This window comes from Spermophilus citellus (genome assembly GCF_964194105.1).
Source record: "Spermophilus citellus genome assembly, chromosome: 3".
Lineage (NCBI taxonomy): Eukaryota > Metazoa > Chordata > Mammalia > Rodentia > Sciuridae > Spermophilus > Spermophilus citellus.
Window position 1 is genome coordinate 180,768,413 of NC_138184.1, and position 18,853 is coordinate 180,787,265.

General features: G+C 34.0%; 1 protein-coding gene across 3 annotated transcripts in view; it reads left to right on the forward strand.

Annotated features, from left to right (window-relative positions):
* Positions 1-18,853, forward strand: part of POT1 (protection of telomeres 1) — a 104,148-nt gene that overhangs the window by 26,723 nt on the left and 58,572 nt on the right. The window contains exons 5-7 of one of the 3 annotated variants that reach the window (XM_081286355.1): positions 3,111-3,218; positions 5,186-5,233; positions 9,865-9,979. The exons of the other annotated variants lie outside the window; for them this stretch is intronic. Of the exons in view, the coding sequence (XP_081142481.1) occupies positions 3,111-3,218; positions 5,186-5,233; positions 9,865-9,979 (271 nt within the window). The remainder of the gene's footprint in view (positions 1-3,110; positions 3,219-5,185; positions 5,234-9,864; positions 9,980-18,853) is intronic. 3 annotated transcript variants of the gene reach the window in all.

An 18,853-nucleotide genomic window follows, 5' to 3' on the forward strand; every position in this document is an offset into this window, starting at 1 on the left:
TCAGCATCCCCCTCTACAGTGAGATAGTCATTAAAATTGATGAACCTACTTTCACATATCATCACCTGGTCTGTAGTTTTCATGAGGGTTCACTTTTAGTAGTATACATTCTTCTGGGTTTGGGCAAATACATATTCACATATATTTACCATTTATAGTATGTACAGAGGATTTTCACTGCTGAAAAATCTTCTGTACTCTGCTTAGGCATCCTTGCCTTCTCCTAATCCCAGGCTACTGATCATTTTATCTTTATTTTATTTTATTTTATTTTTTTTTGCTGACAACTAGACTTTATTTATTTACTTTTTTTATTGTTGGTTCAAAACATTACATAGTTCTTGACATATCATATTTCACATTTTGATTCAAGTGGGTTATTGTTTTCAAAGTTTTACATTTTTCGTGATGTTATATAGACTCACACAGTATGTAGGCTCTTTTTTTTTTCCTGTTGATTGTTAATTTTTGAAGAACATTTCTTTAAGTTAAGAACATGTATACTGTTTACATTCTTTTTTTTTTTCCCCCCCGAGACTGGTTTGCAGAAAACAAACCAAACAGGAATTGTTCAGTGACATGGAATCACTCTATCTAAGGCACAGTGAAGAATGGAGCAGTCGTGAAAAGGAAATGACTTCTCTAGTTTTCAGTTACACTGATTGTATATTTATTTACTTTTAATAGCTTGTGCACAGGCATCAGTAAGCCTTGTAACATTTAGTAACATGGTATTCTTCTCAAGCTGGTCTCCTAACACTTTTTCAGCAGATTGAGATAACTGCTTTTGTGTATCAGAATGTCCTCTTGGCACCAAACTAAGTAATTCCTCTTCTTTTTTGAATGGCCTCAGTATGGACCTCTCAGAAGTTTAGAAGTTAGAGCACTACACATTAAATCTCATTTTCAATTAAATCTACTAAATATAAAAACTAATATTTCATATTAAATATTCATCTTTCTTATTTTCTATGTATTGGAATAAATATAAAAATATATAAATTCATGGAAACAGATCTGAAGAGCCATTTTTTTTCTCCTTTGTTTGATCCGTACTTCAATTTTTACCACTGTTAATTCATATTATATCTTTGTTGACTACTGTGAATAGAAACCTGTCAGTGACTCATGGGATGTACACGTGGATAAGACATTATTTTTAGTTTTATAGAGCTTAATGGGTTGGGCGGGATTGTGGCTCAGTGGTAGAGCATTTGCCTGGCACGTGTGAGGCCCTGGGTTTGATCCTCAGCACCACATAAAACCAAACATACATACATACATACATACATACCTACATAAATAAATAAAAGGTATTTTTTTTTTAAAAAGAGCTTAATGGGCTTTAACATGGCACTAGAGGTATTAAATTTAAAGTTTGGAAGTAACAGAGTACAAAGAATGTTTAAATGCTCTATGGGAGAAATCAGAGGAAGATTTTTTTTTTCCCCCTTCTGGGAAAGGTGTAATTTAAGATAGTCCTTATCGGGAAGAAGCATTTATAACTCAGACTTTGAAGAACAGATAAAGTTAAATATACACAAATGGGGAAATGTTTATTATTCATGGGAGCTTAGAATAAGCAAAGAATAGATGTGGAAAAGTGTTAGATTTATAAGAGAATGAATGAAAATATTGAAGGAAATATTTATTGGATGAAAATAAATGGAAGTAGGCTCAGATGAGATGAGGGCCTTCAAAGCAATTTATGTGTGTGTGTGTGTGTGTGCATGCTTCTGTACATATTCAAATATAAATCTGTGCTTATAACAAACTTTACTTTTTAAAAAAAGTTTGATGATTTCCATGTTGACAAGTATATGCTCAGGGAAAAATTATAACTTCTTACTAAATCAAGTGTAGCTAATATTGACATAAATTGAGAAATTTTTAATGAATGCTAGCTCACAGCTTTTAGTCATTTATTCATAAAATATTTTCTATATTATGAAAAATATTTATAAAGTTTTATGCTGAAACTTTGAGATAAAAATGTCCATCTTTTCCTTATCTTTTGCTTTTCGGTGAATTTTTTTTCCTCATAGTGTTTATTTTTGAAAATGTTTTTAAGTCAAATAAAGAATAACATAAGATACTGGTGTGTGTGTGTGTGTGTGTGTGTGTGTGTGTGTGAGAGAGAGAGAGAGAGAGAGAGAGAGAGAGAGAGAGAGATGAATAAACAACTTTGAATCTTTAACCAAAATCTTAAGTTTTCATTTAAATGAGAATTTATTGGTCTGAGGTCAGTTGTAAACACAAAGAAAATGAAGACATAACCCTTTGTCTTCCAGGGGCTTAGAACCTAGTTTATGAAACTGAATAGAAAATTCTGGGGGCTGATACCATGCCCTTGTATATATAAAGCAAAATGTAGTTATGTAGACTTTCATTTGATGGAGATTAAAACTATTGATGGAAGATGACCTAAAGTCCAAGAATTTTTATACATCTTAAGATTTGTTATTAAAATTAGAAGAATAAGAAAACAAAATATGTACAATGGACAAGACAGAACTCAGTTTATGTTTCAGTATCTGAAAAATATTCAGATACAAATAAATGGAGAATGACACAAACAAATGGAGAATGGCTTCTTCTTACTGTTATAAACATAAGTTTAATATATCTCTTCTTAGGTATAACTGGAAATTTCCTAGTTTTATCATGTTCTGGATTTATATACATATGTAATTTGTAATATAGAGTTTATACACTAAAGACGTGCTTTTTTCAATGTAGTCTCTCAGTTCTGAAATTTTATTCTTAATACTGCTAACCCATTTGTTATCTTGTGTTTAATTATACAGCTTATTTATGTAAGCTGAGATAAACAATGATTTTTAAGTCCCACTAAAAAAAAATCTTCTGTGTGATTTTGTCAGTGTTTTCCTAGGCCATGAAGTGGGACATTATTCTTTTCTATGGTTGTAGAAGTTCAGGGTCAAAGGAGGTATTAGTCTAAAACATATATTCAATAAGCATGAAATCAATTTAGGTTAAGCAGTTTTCCATTTTATAGAAGTAATTCCTGTTTTTAAATAATGATTTGTATAACATTCAGGGTTATAGATATTTCATAATTAAATAACAAACTTTTTTTTCATATATAGGACACCATTGCATTGGCTAGGTTTATTGTTTTGTCAGCATCTACAAGCAGAGATACTAAATGTTGCATATTTTTGAAAGCATTTGAAAACTTCAAATCAATTGTTTATGTAAGTATACAACTTTTATTTTCTAACCATATATATTGTAGCTTCACTGAGCTGAAGTAATGGGATGGAAATCAGTAGATAAATTTAGTTTGACTGAATTGTTTTAGTGGTATAGAAAGCTCAAGTTTCAGTTCTGAAGTTCAGTGATTGAATCTCATGAAACAAACAGATTAATAGGAGGAAAAATGTACAAATTTATTAATGTGAATATATTTACAGGAGCCATACAAAATAAGACATGTAAGCTGCTTGAGACTTAAAAACCTCTATAGGAGAGAGGGAGGGAGGAGAGCTATCTGCAATTTTAGGGGAGTATAAAAGGATTTTTATGGAGGGAGAATGTCTGGAGAGGAGACAGTGAATTAATACAAATATATTTTGGGTTCTTAATGTAATATTTGATTTTTAATCTCTTCCTCTATGATTTGAGTTTAATCTTCCATGGCTAATGAAATTATAATACCAAGATATGAAGGTAATTATGTTCTTTTTTGGGAGGTCTAGTCTTTGAGTAAATAAGGAAACTAACTTCAGAGAAAACTCTTCCAAGCATTTGCTGTTTCTTACCAAATATCTTTAGTAAGATGATATTTTAGTTATTTTAGAATACATAACACCTTCTACATCCACATGTACATGCACAGATCCACGCATATTTATATCTACTTTTTAGTCGATCTATTTTATATTTTGATTTTGAATTAGTCTACCTTACAGTTTGATTTTGAAATAGCCTCTCAGCTTGAGGTCCAAAGTTGTATATTTTGGAGTGTCATTTTCTGAGCTTCAACAATTGACTATTTCAAGTTTAAAAAAAATCAAAATATTTAGAATGACTCTGAAAAAGGAAGGTCTTGTATGAATACAGTCATGCATTTCTTAATGATGGTCGTATGTTCTGAGAAATGCATCCTTAGGTGATTTTATGGTTGTATAAACATCCTAGAATGTACTTTTCACAAGCTCAGATGGCTGCTATGTCACAAGGATGTGTTACATGACCACCATCATATGTGCAGTCCATTGTTGACTTGTTGACTTAAATATCCTGATCAACATATTATTGCATTTAAAGTGAAACTTACAAAACTTCATAGACATTCAAGACCTCATCCTCTTTGTAATTATCCCATTAGGTACTTCTGATAGTTGACCTGATTTCATTTTAAATTAATTAGTTAAAACATTTTCTCCTGGGTTAGTCTTTGTGACAGTGACTTCTTACTCTTGACCTCCTTTCTCCTTCACATGCTGGAAAACTACTTCTTTGATCAAAATCATATGTTGACCAAGTCATACAACTGTTTGATTGTTTTCTCCTAGTGTGTACAAAAGCAACTCAAGGGCTATGGGTGGCCTTATTTGATATTATAATAAATAAATTAGGTTGAATATGGGTTAGATTTACAGGTAAAGTGATCTCTACTACATTTCCTTTATTTTATTTTGTTTTTCTGTAAAGTCCAGGGTTCTGTGCAGAAGTTTTGAACCCTAATTCTGATTTTCCACTTTTTTGAACTGAGAATTGTATGCTCTTTTATATTTTTTCCTGAGGACTAAATACTGATATACTTCAAATTTGAGTGTTTTAATGAAAATTTACTCTTTCTTTTTGTAGTACCAGGGACTGAACGCAGGGGTGCTTAGCTACTGAGCCACATTCCCAGGCTTTAAAATTTTTTTTAAATTTTGAGACAGGGCCTTGTTAAGTTGCTTAAGGCCTCACTAAGTTGCTAAGGATGTTTTTGAACTTGTGATCTCACTGCCTTAGCCTCCTGTGCTGCTGGGTATATAAGGCATGAGCCACCTTGCCCAGCACATTTTATTCTTAATATATAATCTATAACTTCTTGTCATTTTAGTGAGTTTGAATATTATACTGTTAAGTATTAGTTTTACCACAGTTTAATGTCTGTGATGACACTAGAGATAGTTTGCATACAACTAAACCCTCTCTCTTTTTTCAGGTTTATGTCAAATCTGTGAAAGATTTTTCTACAGAACCAATGTCTTTGGTAAGATGATATTTTAGTTATTTTAGAATACATAATACCTACTATATCCACATAGACATGCACAGAGACACACACACACATATTTATATCTGCTTTTTAGTCCATCTACTTTATATTTTGATTTTGAATTAGTCTACCTTACTGTCTTGATTTTGAAATAGTATCAGAAAATGAAGTCCCTTTTTTTATATCTGATAGCATTCTATTTGCTAACATATTTACTTAGTAATTAATATCTGCTTATTCTATTATCTGGATATCTGCTGATACTTTGTATAAGGTATACATACACAAGAAAATTTAATTTTAAAAGATTTTTACTATATGAAGACAATGAGATTTTTGATAATTTTAATTATAGGAAGAATCATTTTTTGTTTTTCATCAAGTTATGTATGAACAGATTATTATGTGCTGAATTATTATTTGATGAATTATATAATTTTAAGTAAAGAATTTCTTTGTATTTGTGATACATTTTGCTTTTTCTTTTTATACCATATTTTCACTCTTATAAAATTTTGTTATAGCGGTAGGAAGGTTCCCATTTTAATAGGTAGGCTATTTATGGCTGAGTGAAACTGGAAAGGTAGTATATTGTTAAAATTTAATTTAAAATTCATGATATGCCTATATTTTTAAACCTTCAGTTAATAGAGAATAATAAAGCTTTAGGCAAATAGAGAATAGAGACTTTTTTCCTAAAAAAAAAAAATATGAGACACAGGTTTTGAAATTTGTTGTTGTTGTTGTTTTTTTTGTGTGTGTGTGTGTGTGTGTGTGTGTTAGTGTGTGTGTTTGTGTATGCGCTCGTGCGATGGGGATTGACCCCAGGGCCTTGTGCGTGGTAGGCAAGCATTCTACCAACCAAGCCATATCAATAGTAATATAATTAAAATTCGTTTTGGGGGGAAACTAACAATAGGAGGGTAGATGTGCTTTTTAGAATGTGAAGTAGCCCTGGCATTTGTATTTCCTAAAATTGTTATAGATTAGTCAACTTTAATTATTTGGTACATCTTTGAGCCTGCAAATAAAAAGGAAATAAGAGGAACATCTCTAAAATAGTTTTCCAAAAAGCTCAGGCCTCTTAAATAAATCAAGTACAGATTTATTGAACTTTATTTTCCTGAGTCTAGTGCTCATTTTCACATTTTTAAACTGAGTATTGGACTTCGCAGTTATATTAGCAAAGCATCCAGTTATTGTTGGTGAGGTTTTTACTACTTTCCTAAGAAGATTTTGCAGTTTTCCTCAGAATGTATTATTTAATGTCTAATGTATCATTGGACCAGTAATCTTTTAGAATTTAGGAAATAGAGTGTATTATTTTACAGTAGTGGTAGAATTACCCTTTTCAAGTAACACCAAACAATTATTTCATCTTATATTGTCTTCAGGATTTAAAAACATTTGGCCCAGTTCTATGATCTAAAGGCTCAGCATATAAACTAACCCCTATATTCCTATTCAACCTTGTATAATTCAGCCATATGTTTGACAGTGATTGTCAAACATATCAAATTTGTTTTCTCTACTTAGAACTCTCTTTTTCTTTTTTACTTTTTTTTTAATTGATTTTATTTTTTTTTAAATACACTACAGCGGAATGTATTACAGTTCTTATTACACATAGAGCACAGTTTTTCATATCTTTGTATAAAGTATGTTCATGCCAATCATGTCTTTATACATGCACTTGGTTTTTTTTTGCATTATAATTCTTATATATATATATATATATATCACAATTTTTCGTATCTCTGTTTGTATATAAAGTAGGTTGACACCCAATTCATGTCTTCATACATGTACTTTGGATTACTTAGCTCATTCCCAACTTCTGTTCTTTGCTTAATTGGCTCCTTCCTGTAAATATCTTTTCAAAGGGATTTTCTAAATACACACTCTGCTGCTTAGGAACATTTCAGCCTCTCAAAGGGACTTCCTCAGACTACTCTAATTTGCAGTAGTCATATTTAAATTTCTTAGCAACCACAATGTTGTGGAATATTTTTATTCTCACAAAAGGATCTGTTGGAAAGTGATGATGTAGTTTTTTGCAATTATTTATAGAATAATGTGTCCAAAGGCATTGCCATAACAAGTACTATATCCTATTATCAGCCTAGAAGTTGGTAGCTTGCTGTAAATATTATGTTTATTGTTATCAATATTAGAAATAGCATTTGCGTCAATTTTGTCAAAATATTTTCGAATCTCTAATTATGTAATGTTATAGCCAATCTCTTGTAAGTGTTGTTCTCTCTTTGTTGTCCTTCCACATTTACATTAGTTATCCCCTTCAGAAAACCTTTGCTTATCATTCTTCTTTCCTAACCACACCACATCCCTCCCAACATACATTTGTCTCTTAAAATAATATCAATTTGGGTGTCTCCACTATAATCATTTCTTATGGAATGTCATATTTTATTGTCTGCAATGGAGACAGATTTTTCAGGTAAGTTTTATTGGGAATTATTATGTGAGTTTATTTGCTGTCTTTCCAAATACATATTCTCTTAAGAGGACATTAACTGCCAGGTGCAGTGGTGCACATCCATAATCCCAGCGTTTTGGGAGGCTGAAGCAGGATGATCCCAACGTTGAGGCCAGCCTGAGCAACTTAGCATGTCCTTAAACTACTTGGTGAGATCCTATCTTAAAAAAAGAAAAGAAAAAAAAAAAAAAGGTGCAGTGACTCATGCTTGTAATCCCAGTGGCTCTCGAGACTTGAGGCAGGAGAATCAGGAGTTTTAAAGCCAGCCTCAGCAATGGTGAGGCCCTAAGTAACTCAGTGAGACCCTGTCTCTAAATAAAATATAAAATAGGGCTGGGGATGTAACTCAGTGGTCAGATACCCCTGAGTCAGTCCCCAGTACCAAAAAAAAAAAAAAACAATAGTTCCAGGGATGTAGCTCAGTGATTTAGAGCCCCTGTGGTCAGTCCCCCATGCCAAAAAAAGTACATTAACCAAACTTATATGAGAATATTAGCAGAAACATTAATTTATAAGTATATTATTTAAAAACACAGCTTACTTGCTACATACACATCTACTGTCTGATTACCTGGAAAGCCAAATTTATAATTCATAAGTTGATTTTTCATCATGAATTAACAAGTACAGTAACTGGGATGATCCATTTAGCTATGCTAGCATTCCTCCTTCATCTCTGCATTAGGCTGACTTGTTAAGATAGAATATTATGTCCAGTCATTTTGTCAACCAAGGCACATGTCTTCTTTCTGTTTATTTTGCTGACCTGTGTTCTTTCATCATTGATGAGCTACAGCTTTCTTTTATGTTAAAAGTTTAATGCAGCTTCTAAGCCCTACTCTTCCATGTGTGATTCAAGGAATCATCTTCCTTGGAAAAAATGAATTCATTTGTTTTTATTTGAGTTTTAAAATTTTCCCTTTCAGAGTGATGGATAATCGATTTTCTGTTGAGGTAGAGGCAGAGGCAGGTGGATGACGGCACCACCCAGCTGAAACCTTTTAGAATTGGACCTTGCAGTCATATCAACATTTAGCATCCTCCTTGATGTGCATAGTCTCCTAAATGACTTTTTTTCTTTTTTTTTTTTACCACACTTATGTAGTTATTTCAGTAAATCTTTCGGAAAAAAGAAAGAGAAATTATACCATAAGTGTTAAAGTGATATAAAGTTACAAGCCAAATCCAAAATTTCATAGACTTCATTTTTAAAATTTTTTTTCTGATAACTGTTTTGTTGTGCTTTTTTATTAGTGTGTTGTAGTTATACATAATATTTGGTTTTATTTTGACCTAATCATACAATTGTGGAATATAATTTGCTTCCCTTCAGTCCTTAATCTTTCCCTCCGTTCTCCTACCCTGTTTTCCTTTCTCTACTAGTCTTTCTTCTAGTTCTTTATGGTTTTTAAAATTGTTCTTTATAGATACACATAAACTGTGGGTTTTACGTTTCATTTATGACTTCATTGCCAGATAAGTTGGGAAAGTATTAATGTAAAAAATGGCTAAAATGATTGAATTACTGACAGGCCCCCCCTCAGAGCCTTTAGTACTTTTGGGAATCCCCTAGACAAAACGTTTTCCCTAAACTTGTAAGATACAGAATTCTTTATTGATAGAACCAGTATTCTTACCACTCTTTCAGGACTTTAAGAAAAGTCTCATTATAATTGATTATTCCTTTTCTTTTGAGGGGAGGGAGGATACTGGATTCAAGTCCAGGGACTTGTCTGTACTAAGCACATGCTCTACCATGGAGCTGCATCCCCAGCCTTATGTGTCATATCTCTTTAGTAAAACTCTTTTTCTTTAACTTAGAAGATATGCATATTTTAAGAGTTTCTTATTTCCTATATTGTTTCAGTTTATACATTAGTTACTGATACTTTAATGTACTCTTTTTTACTTTATTATTGAAGAAGTATAATGTTTAAACAAGTTATTTTGAAGAAAACTAGTTGATTTATATAGTAAATTTTATAAACTGCACATTGCCTTTTTAAAAGTTGTCTTCTTTTCGATTCTTGAAGGGTAATATACAGTTATGTAGATTTGCTCATTTATAACTGATGATATGATTCTAAAAAGTAAATAATAATGTACTCACTGTATTTTCTTTCTTCAGGTTCCAGCAACAAATTATATATATACACCCCTTAATCAACTTAAAGGTGGTACAATTGTCAATGTCTATGGTGTTGTGAAATTCTTTAAGCCCCCATATCTAAGCAAAGGAACTGGTAAGTATTAAAATTGGTGCACCTTCTATATAGTGTAGTTTATTTTTTTCCCTTCCTGGAGCTGGGGATGACCTCAGGGCTTTAACACTGAAGTACATCGCCAGTCCTGGTGGGCTTTTTATGTACTAGAACTGCATATTGGTTGCAAGAATTAGGCTCCTTCAGTAACCTGAGTCTTTGAACAGAATCTTAATTCTGATTTATAATTGCCAAATAACATTGATGCATGTTCTTCAGCAATTTTAATTTATGAAATAAATATGTATTTAGATTCAGGAGTCTAGTTTAAGACAGAATAAATTTTTAAAAGGATGCCAAACAGTAACATGAAAGCATAAGTAAGTATAAAATTTGCTGGTAAAGGGAAATATCTAAACAGATAACAGAATATTACAGTATTGTGGCAGTACTATTACAGCATAAATGACTTTAGTTCTGGTATATAAGTTGAAAAATCTATGTGTAAGAAATAACTGTAGCTGTATAAATATGTTAACAGATACACAATATACAAATATGTAAATTATAACATCAATAACATAAAAATTGTTGGGAGAAGAAGTGAAAGTGTAGAAGTTTTTATTTAGCATAAATTGTTGCAAGATTAAAATAGATTGTTATGATATAAGTAAACCCTGTGATGAGGACAAAAATAGAACCTTTGAAAAATGTACAAAAGAAAATGAGAAAGGAATTAGAAATTAATGAGTTTTGTCATTATGTAAACTCAGCCAAACATAAAGGAAGATAGCAAGAGAGGAAAAAAAAAAGCAGTACAAAAGAGAGACTTGCAGTACTCAGAAAAGAACTAAATAAATGACCATATATCTTCCCAGTTACTAACGACTGACATTGTAAATGGATTAAATTCTGTAATCAAAAGACATAGATTATTGTGTGGAAACAAACAAGAAGATATCCAAAAAGAGCACAGATGGTACACTTATATCAGACAAAATAGACTTGAGGTCAAAAACTCTTACAACAGAAAAAGGACATCATATAATGATAAAAGGATCAATTCACCGGGAAAATATAATAATTATATATGCAGCCAACATCAGCACTCCTAGTATATGAAACAAATAATGTGGATATATATGAAGAAAGAAATAGGTAGTCATAATTATAGCAGGAAATTTCAGTAGACCACTTTAAATAATAGATGGAATATCCAGACAGAAGATATAAATAAAGCAGAAAAATTTAACAACACTATAGACCAAATGGACTTAATAGACATATACAGAACATTCTTTCTTTTTTTGTACCAGGGATTGAACCCAGGGGCACTTAACTGTTAAGTCACATCCTCAGCCCTGCCCCAACCCCCCCCCTTTTTTTGTTTTGAGATGGGGTCTCAGTTGTTGCGGCTGGCTTTGAACTTCTGATCCTCCATCTCAGCCTCCTGAGCAGCAGGGGTTACATGCATGCGCCTGTGTGTCTAGCAGAACATTTATTGTAACTAGAGACTAATAACAGGATCTTCTCAAATATACACAGAACATTCGCAAGGGTAGGCCACGCGTTAGGTCACTAAACTACTTGGCAAATTTAAGATTAAATACATACCAAGTTTTATGTCCAACTACAATGGAATGAAACTAGAAATCAGTAACAGGAGGAAAATTAGGTAATTCACTAAATGTGGGCATATTAAATAATATCCCTTAAGCAATGAGTCAAAGGAAAACTCAAAATGGAAATTAGAAAATAGAGACAAAAATGAAAGTACAACATACAAAAACTTAAAAGTTGCAGCAAAGGCAATTCTGAGAGACCTGTGTACTAATAAGTACCTATGTTAAAAAAAAGGAGAAAGAGCACAAATAAACAACCTAATTTACAAAGAATTAGAGAAAGAAATAATCCCAAAGTATGTAGTAGGGATTAAGTAAACAAGATCAGAGTAAAAATAAGTGAAATAAAGAATAGTAAAACATTGAGAGAAAAAGCTTTTTTTTGAAAAGACAAACAAAATTGACAGTTTTAGCTACACTAAGAAAAAAAATTCAAAATCAGAATTGAAAGGGAAATATTATAAATGATGCCACAGAAAACAAAGGATACTGAGAAAACAGTGGGTGATTTTCTGGAAACATAAGAATGAAAAAGTGGAAAACTTATAAGCTGTTGAGTCATTAATCAAAAAGTTTCCCCCCAAAGAGAAAGAAGCTCAAAACCAGATAATGTTACTAGTGAATTTGGCCAAATATTTAAAGAGGAATTTGTGCCAATCCTTAAAACTCTTCAAAAAAGCTGAAAAGAAAGAAGCATTCCCAAACTAATTTTATGAATATAGCATTATTATAATACCAAAATCAAAGACTGAAAAAATAGAAATTTACATGTCAGTATCCATAATGAAAATTGATGTGGACATCCTTAACAAAATACTAGTGAACTGTATGTTCATGTCATGGTGTGTCATGACACGCCATGACCAAATGAAGTTTATTCTTGGGATGCAATGATATTTCAATGTATGAAATCAACCATTTTATTACATCATCATAATAGAATGAAGTATAAAAATCACACCACCTCAAGAGATGCAAATAAAGCATTTGACAAAATTCAGTACTTTTATGAATGAAATATTCATCCTAGATATAAGAGAATATTACCTCAACCTAATATAAGACTATGTATAAAAGCCCTTATTTCATATAACACTTGACATTCAAACTGATAGCTTTTCCTGTAGTATCAGGAAAAAGGCAAAGTACACACATTCTTCACTTCTGTTCAACATAGAAGTCCTACCTAGAGTAGTTAGGCCAGAAAAAGAAATAAGGCATCCTAATCAGAAAGGAAGAAATAAAATTGCCTTAGTTTGCAGAGGGCATGATTATGTAAATAGAAAGCACCCCTGACACACTCACACACAGATATCTGTAAGAAGTATTTTGAGTTCAGAAAAGTTGCAAGATTAAAAATTAGCATATGGAAATCAGTTGCATTTCTATGTACTAACAATAAATAATTTCAAATAGAAATGAAACAATCCCATTTACAATAGCATCAAAAACTAGAAAATGGTTAGGAATATGTAACCAAGGAAGTAAAAGATTTGCTCACTGAAAACTATAAAATATTGCTGGAAGAAATTAAAGAAGATACAAACAAATGGAATGATATTATATGTTCATGGTAGGAAGACTTTAATATATTGTTAAAATGTCTGTACTACTCATAGTGATGTACAGATTTAATATAGTCTCTATAAAAATCCCAGAATTCATATGGAACCCCAGAGAATCCCAGATTGCCAGAAACAGTCTTGAGATAGAAAAATCTGGAGGCTTCTCATTTCCTGGTTTCAAAATGTATTATAAAACTACAGTAATTAAAACCTTATGATGCTAGCATAAGACAGATGTACATCAGTGAAACAAAATAGCCCGGAAATAAACCTATGCATATGGTCAACTGATCATCAATAAGATTGCCAAGAATATACAACAGAGAAAGGATAGTCTCTTTAACAAATGTTACTGGGAAAACCTGGTAACCATAGGCAAAAGAATGGAATCAGATTATTCTCTTATACAAAAATCAACTCAAAGTGGGTTAAAGATTTTAATATACAACCTGAAACTGTGAAACTTCTTGTACATGTGCCCTTCTGGGTATTTCTGGATATAATGTGATCACCGTGATCCTCTTCCAAATTCTCAGTTTTACCAGTTGATTTGATTGACCAGGTATGCCTAGGAAAAAGCTCCAATACTGTTAATAATGTACATCTATGGTGGAGAAGATATCATTTTAAAACTTCATTGTGTTGATATGTTGTTAATTCTTCTCTTAATACTTTGGTAATAAATTGTTCAGCAAATACATCATTTTAGAAAATAACCTAAAAATGATAATGTAGAATAAAATGGTAGCTGGTTTAAAAAACACTGATAGGCTGACATCATTACCCTGATCACAATCAAACAGAAGCTAATCTGCATGCAGGGATATGTGTTGTGCAGAAAAGGAAAAAAATGTTATGTTTATAGAAGAAAAATTAGGGAAGTGTGTCTGTAGATGAATGAGTGGGCACAAATACCAGAAAAAATGACATAAAACAAGTAGCTAGGACAGGAAGATGGCGGCGAGAAGTAAGCCACTCCGTGCTCCGCACCGCCGCGCCCGCAGCGTATGTTGCCGCGTCTTAAAAGAAGAAGTAAAGACCATTAAAGGAGATCTGTCGACAAAGACTCAGCACCGTGTCAAGAAAGGGGCCTAGGTGGAGTGAATCCGCCACGACTCCAGCCAAGGTGGAGTGACTCCATCATGACTTCAGCGCAAGCAGTAAGGCTGCAGCCCCCGAGCTGCCCGGCTCCCTCGGCCCCTTCTCCTTCTCCTCTCCGCCTTTCCGCTTTGCTTCTCCCCCGCCATCTCTCCTCCCACGCTCATTCCCTAAATCTAGATCTCAATTTCTTTCCCCCACCCCGCCCGCTCTCCCGCGTGTCCAGTACCCGGCCCGCGCGGGCCCCGAGGTGCTGCCTCCCCTCCCCCAGCCCACACCCCCTCCCCGCGGGTCCCGAAGGCCACAGCTGGGCCGCCGCCGCCGCTTCCCGCGGACCACCATAGAGCAGACTCTTCACCGCGCGAGTGAGCTGCCGAGTAAAATGGAACAGCTGATAAGATGAGTGACAATTTAAAATCTAAGTGATCCAACATGGTGGCGGACGCGGAGAGATCAAGTCTCTAACCCCTTCAGCTGCGCGGGCATAGAGAGAAGTAAACTGTCAAAATACTGTTCGCTCAGGACCACTAGGCACTGTTGAGCTGAAGGGAATCCCGGGCAAACAGTCTGCCCTTCTCAGAACACACCGAGCCCGGATTGGGCTGCATTCTAGTTCTGGTTTGCCTGCTTCTCGTGACTCAGCACTAATGATCCCGCTGAAATAACTAGTCGGCCCACCTGAACTCACAGAGGTAAAAGCCAACTGAGCACGATAGTCAGACCCAGGGTATCGCTCCCACCAGTGCTGACAACAGAGGTCCCTTGCACCAGCTACCAGGGGAGTTGCTACCTGAGGGCAAACAAATTCGCTGGGGGTCCTCAGCCCCAAGCCCTACAAACTTAGGGTCTGAGGGAGGCAAACAGAGAGGGTGTGCCCAGGCATCCATGGAAACAGGGCTCCCAGGAGCAGCAGACCCGGTGTGTAGCCAGTATTGTGGTGAGCGTCACAGGTGAGCGGGGCCTGGCTTGAAGAACCACAAGAGAAGGCCCTAGGCACTCAGGATTGGAGACCTGCACAGTCTGGGAAGAAGGGCTCAGGCACAGTGATTGGTTCCCACCCATCAAGAAGAGAAGCCTGGCCCAGTGGGCATAGCTCCACCTACTAGAAGAGAAGTTAATTGAGCTCCATGACTGCATTTATTATTATTATTTTTTTTTTTAATGATTATTATTGGTATTTTTTTAAATTTTATTTTCACTTTTTGTTGTTGATGTTGTTGTTGTTCTTTAACTTTCTTATTAATGGTTTCAATTTTTTCTTAATTCTTTTTATTCTATTATTATTACTATTATTTTTTAAACTTTAATTTCCATTTGTTTATTATCATTATAATTTTTTTTGGTTTTAAATTTTATTTTTTTGTTTTTTCTTTCTTTCTTTTCACTTTTTTTCTTTTGTCTTTTCATTTCTTTTCAATTTTCTCATTCCCCCTTTCTTGAAGTCTACCTGCCTACACTCACTCGCTTTAGTGACTTCTTCCCTTCCCTTCTAATATCTCTCCTCCCAAGCATCAAATAAATTTATAAGAATAAACAGTAACTCAGCAGTCAAACAGAACAAGAAGTATCATGAGCATAAAAAAGCAAGGAAGAAAAGGAGTACAAACAATGAAGGACAGCCTAAATATTCAGGAGGAGCTAGAGTCATCAGAAAAATGGCCATATAAAGAACTCAAGGAACACCTTAGACAGATGGAAAGGAACCTTAAAGATCACATTGAAAATGAATTACATAAACAGATAAAAGAAGAAGTTAAGCATCTTTATCAGGAGATAGAGATTATAAAAAAAAAATCAAACAAGAATTCTAGAAATGAAGGAAACGATAAACCAAATTAAAAACTCAATCGAGAGTATCACTAACAGAGTGGAGCAAGTAGAAGCCAGAACGTCAGATAATGAAGACAAAATATATCATCTTGAAAAGAGTCTAGCCAACTCAGATAGGCTGGTAAAAAAATCACGAGAAAAACATCCAAGAGATTTGGGATAACTTAAAAAAACCAAACTTACGAGTCATCGGGATAGAGGAAGGCACAGAGATTCATACCAAGGGAATGAGTAACCTGCTGAATGAAATAATTACAGAAAACTTTCCAGAAATAAAAAAGGAAACAGATATACAAATTGTAGATGCATACAAGACACCGAGCACACAAAACCACAGTAGACCAACGCCAAGACACATTGTTATGAAGATATCCAATATACAGAACAAAGAGAAAATATTAAAAGCTACAAGAGAAAAGAGGCAGATTACATTCAGGGGTAAACCAATAAGGTTAACAACGGATTTTTCATCACAGACGCTGAAAGCGAAAAGATCCTGGATCAATGTATTTCAAACACTGAAAGACAATGGATGCCAACCAAGAATTCTGTATCCAGCAAAATTAAGCTTCAGATATGACAACGAAATAAAAATCTTTCATGATAAACTAAATCTAAAAGAATTGCAAAGCGTCTTGAGCAAAACTCTACACGAGGAAGAAATGAAAAACAATAACCAAAACCATCAGCGGGAAGTGCCTCGGTAAAGACAGAGGACAGGGGAAAGCTAATCATGGAGAAACAAACTAAATTAGAAAAAAAAAAAGACATAAATAATCAAACATGGCAGGAAGTACAAACCATATATCAATAGTAACTCTAAATGTTAATGGCTTAAACTCTCCAATAAAGCGACATAGGCTGGTAACATGGATTAAAAAAACAAATCCAACAATATGCTGCCTCCAGGAGACACATCTGATTGGAAAAGACATACACAGGCTCAAGGTAAAAGGTTGGGAAAAAATATACCACGCACACGGTCCTCGTAAGCAAGCAGGGGTGGCCATTCTCATATCGAATAAAATGGACTTCAAGACTGAGTTAATCAAAAGGGATAAGGAAAGACATTACATACTGTTAAAAGGAACCATTCACCAACAAGACATAACAATTATCAATATTTATGCACCAAATAATGGCGCTGTGACGTTCATAAAACAAACTCTCCTCAAGATCAAGAATCAAATAGACCACAACACAATAATCATGGGTGACTTCAACACACCTCTCTCACCATTGGACAGATCCTCCAAACAAAACTTGAATAAAGAAACTATTGACCTCAATATCACAATCAATAACCTAGACTTAACTGACATATATAGAATATATCAACCATCATCAAGTGGATATACTTTTTTCTCAGCAGCACATGGATCCTTCTCAAAAATAGACCATATATTATGCCATAGGGCAACCCTCAGTAAATATAAAGGGGTGGAGATAATACCATGCATTTTATCAGATCATAATGGAATGAAACTGGAAATCAATGATAAAAGAAGGAAGGAAAAATCCTACATCACATGGACAATGAACAATATGTTACTGAATGATCAATGGGTTACAGAAGACATAAAGGAGGAAATCAAAAAATTCTTAGAGATAAATGAAAATACAGACACAACATATCGGAATCTATGGGACACAATGAAAGCAGTTTTAAGAGGGAAATTCATCGCCTGGAGGTCATTCCTCAAAAAAAGGAAAAACCAACAAATAAATGAGCTCACACTTCATCTCTAAGCCCTAGAAAAGGAAGAGCAAAACAACAGCAAATGTAGCAGAAGGCAAGAATTAATTAAAATCAGAGCAGAAATCAATGAAATTGAAACAAAAGAAACTATTGAAAAAATTAACAAAACAAAAAGTTGGTTCTTTGAAAAAATAAACAAGATCGACAGACCCTTAGCCATGCTAACGAAGAGAAGAGAGAGAACTCAAATTACTAACATACGAGATGAAAAAGGCAATATCACAACAGATGCTACAGAAATACAGAAGACAATTAGAAATTACTTGGAAAACCTATATTCCAATAAAATAGAAGATAGTGAAGACATTCATAAATTTCTTAGGTCATATGATTTGCCCAGACTGAGTCAGGAGGATACACACAATTTAAACAGACCAATATCAATGGATGAAATAGAAGAAGCAATCAAAAGACTACCAACCAAGAAAAGCCCAGGACCAGATGGGTACACAGCGGAGTTTTACAAAACCTTTAAAGAAGAATTAATATCAATACTTTTCAAGTTATTTCAGGAAACACAAAAAGAGGGAGCTCTACCAAATTCATTTTATGAGGCCAACATCACCCTGATTCCGAAACCAGACAAAGACACCTCAAAGAAAGAAAACTACAGACCAATATCTCTGATGAACCTAGATGCAAAAATCCTCAATAAAATTCTGGCGAATCGGATACAAAGGCACATCAAAAAAATTGTGCACCATGATCAAGTAGGATTCATCCCTGGGATGCAAGGATGGTTCAATATACGGAAATCAATAAATGTTATTCACCACATCAATAGACTTAAAGATAAGAACCATATGATCATCTCGATAGACGCAGAAAAAGCATTTGACAAAGTACAGCATCCCTTTATGTTCAAAACATTAGAAAAACTAGGGATAACAGGAACTTACCTCGACATTGTAAAAGCTATCTATGCTAAGCCTCAGGCTAGCATCATTCCGAATGGAGAAAAATTGAAGGCATTCCCTCTAAAATCTGGAACAAGACAGGGATGCCCCCTATCACCACTTCTATTCAATATAGTTCTCGAAAT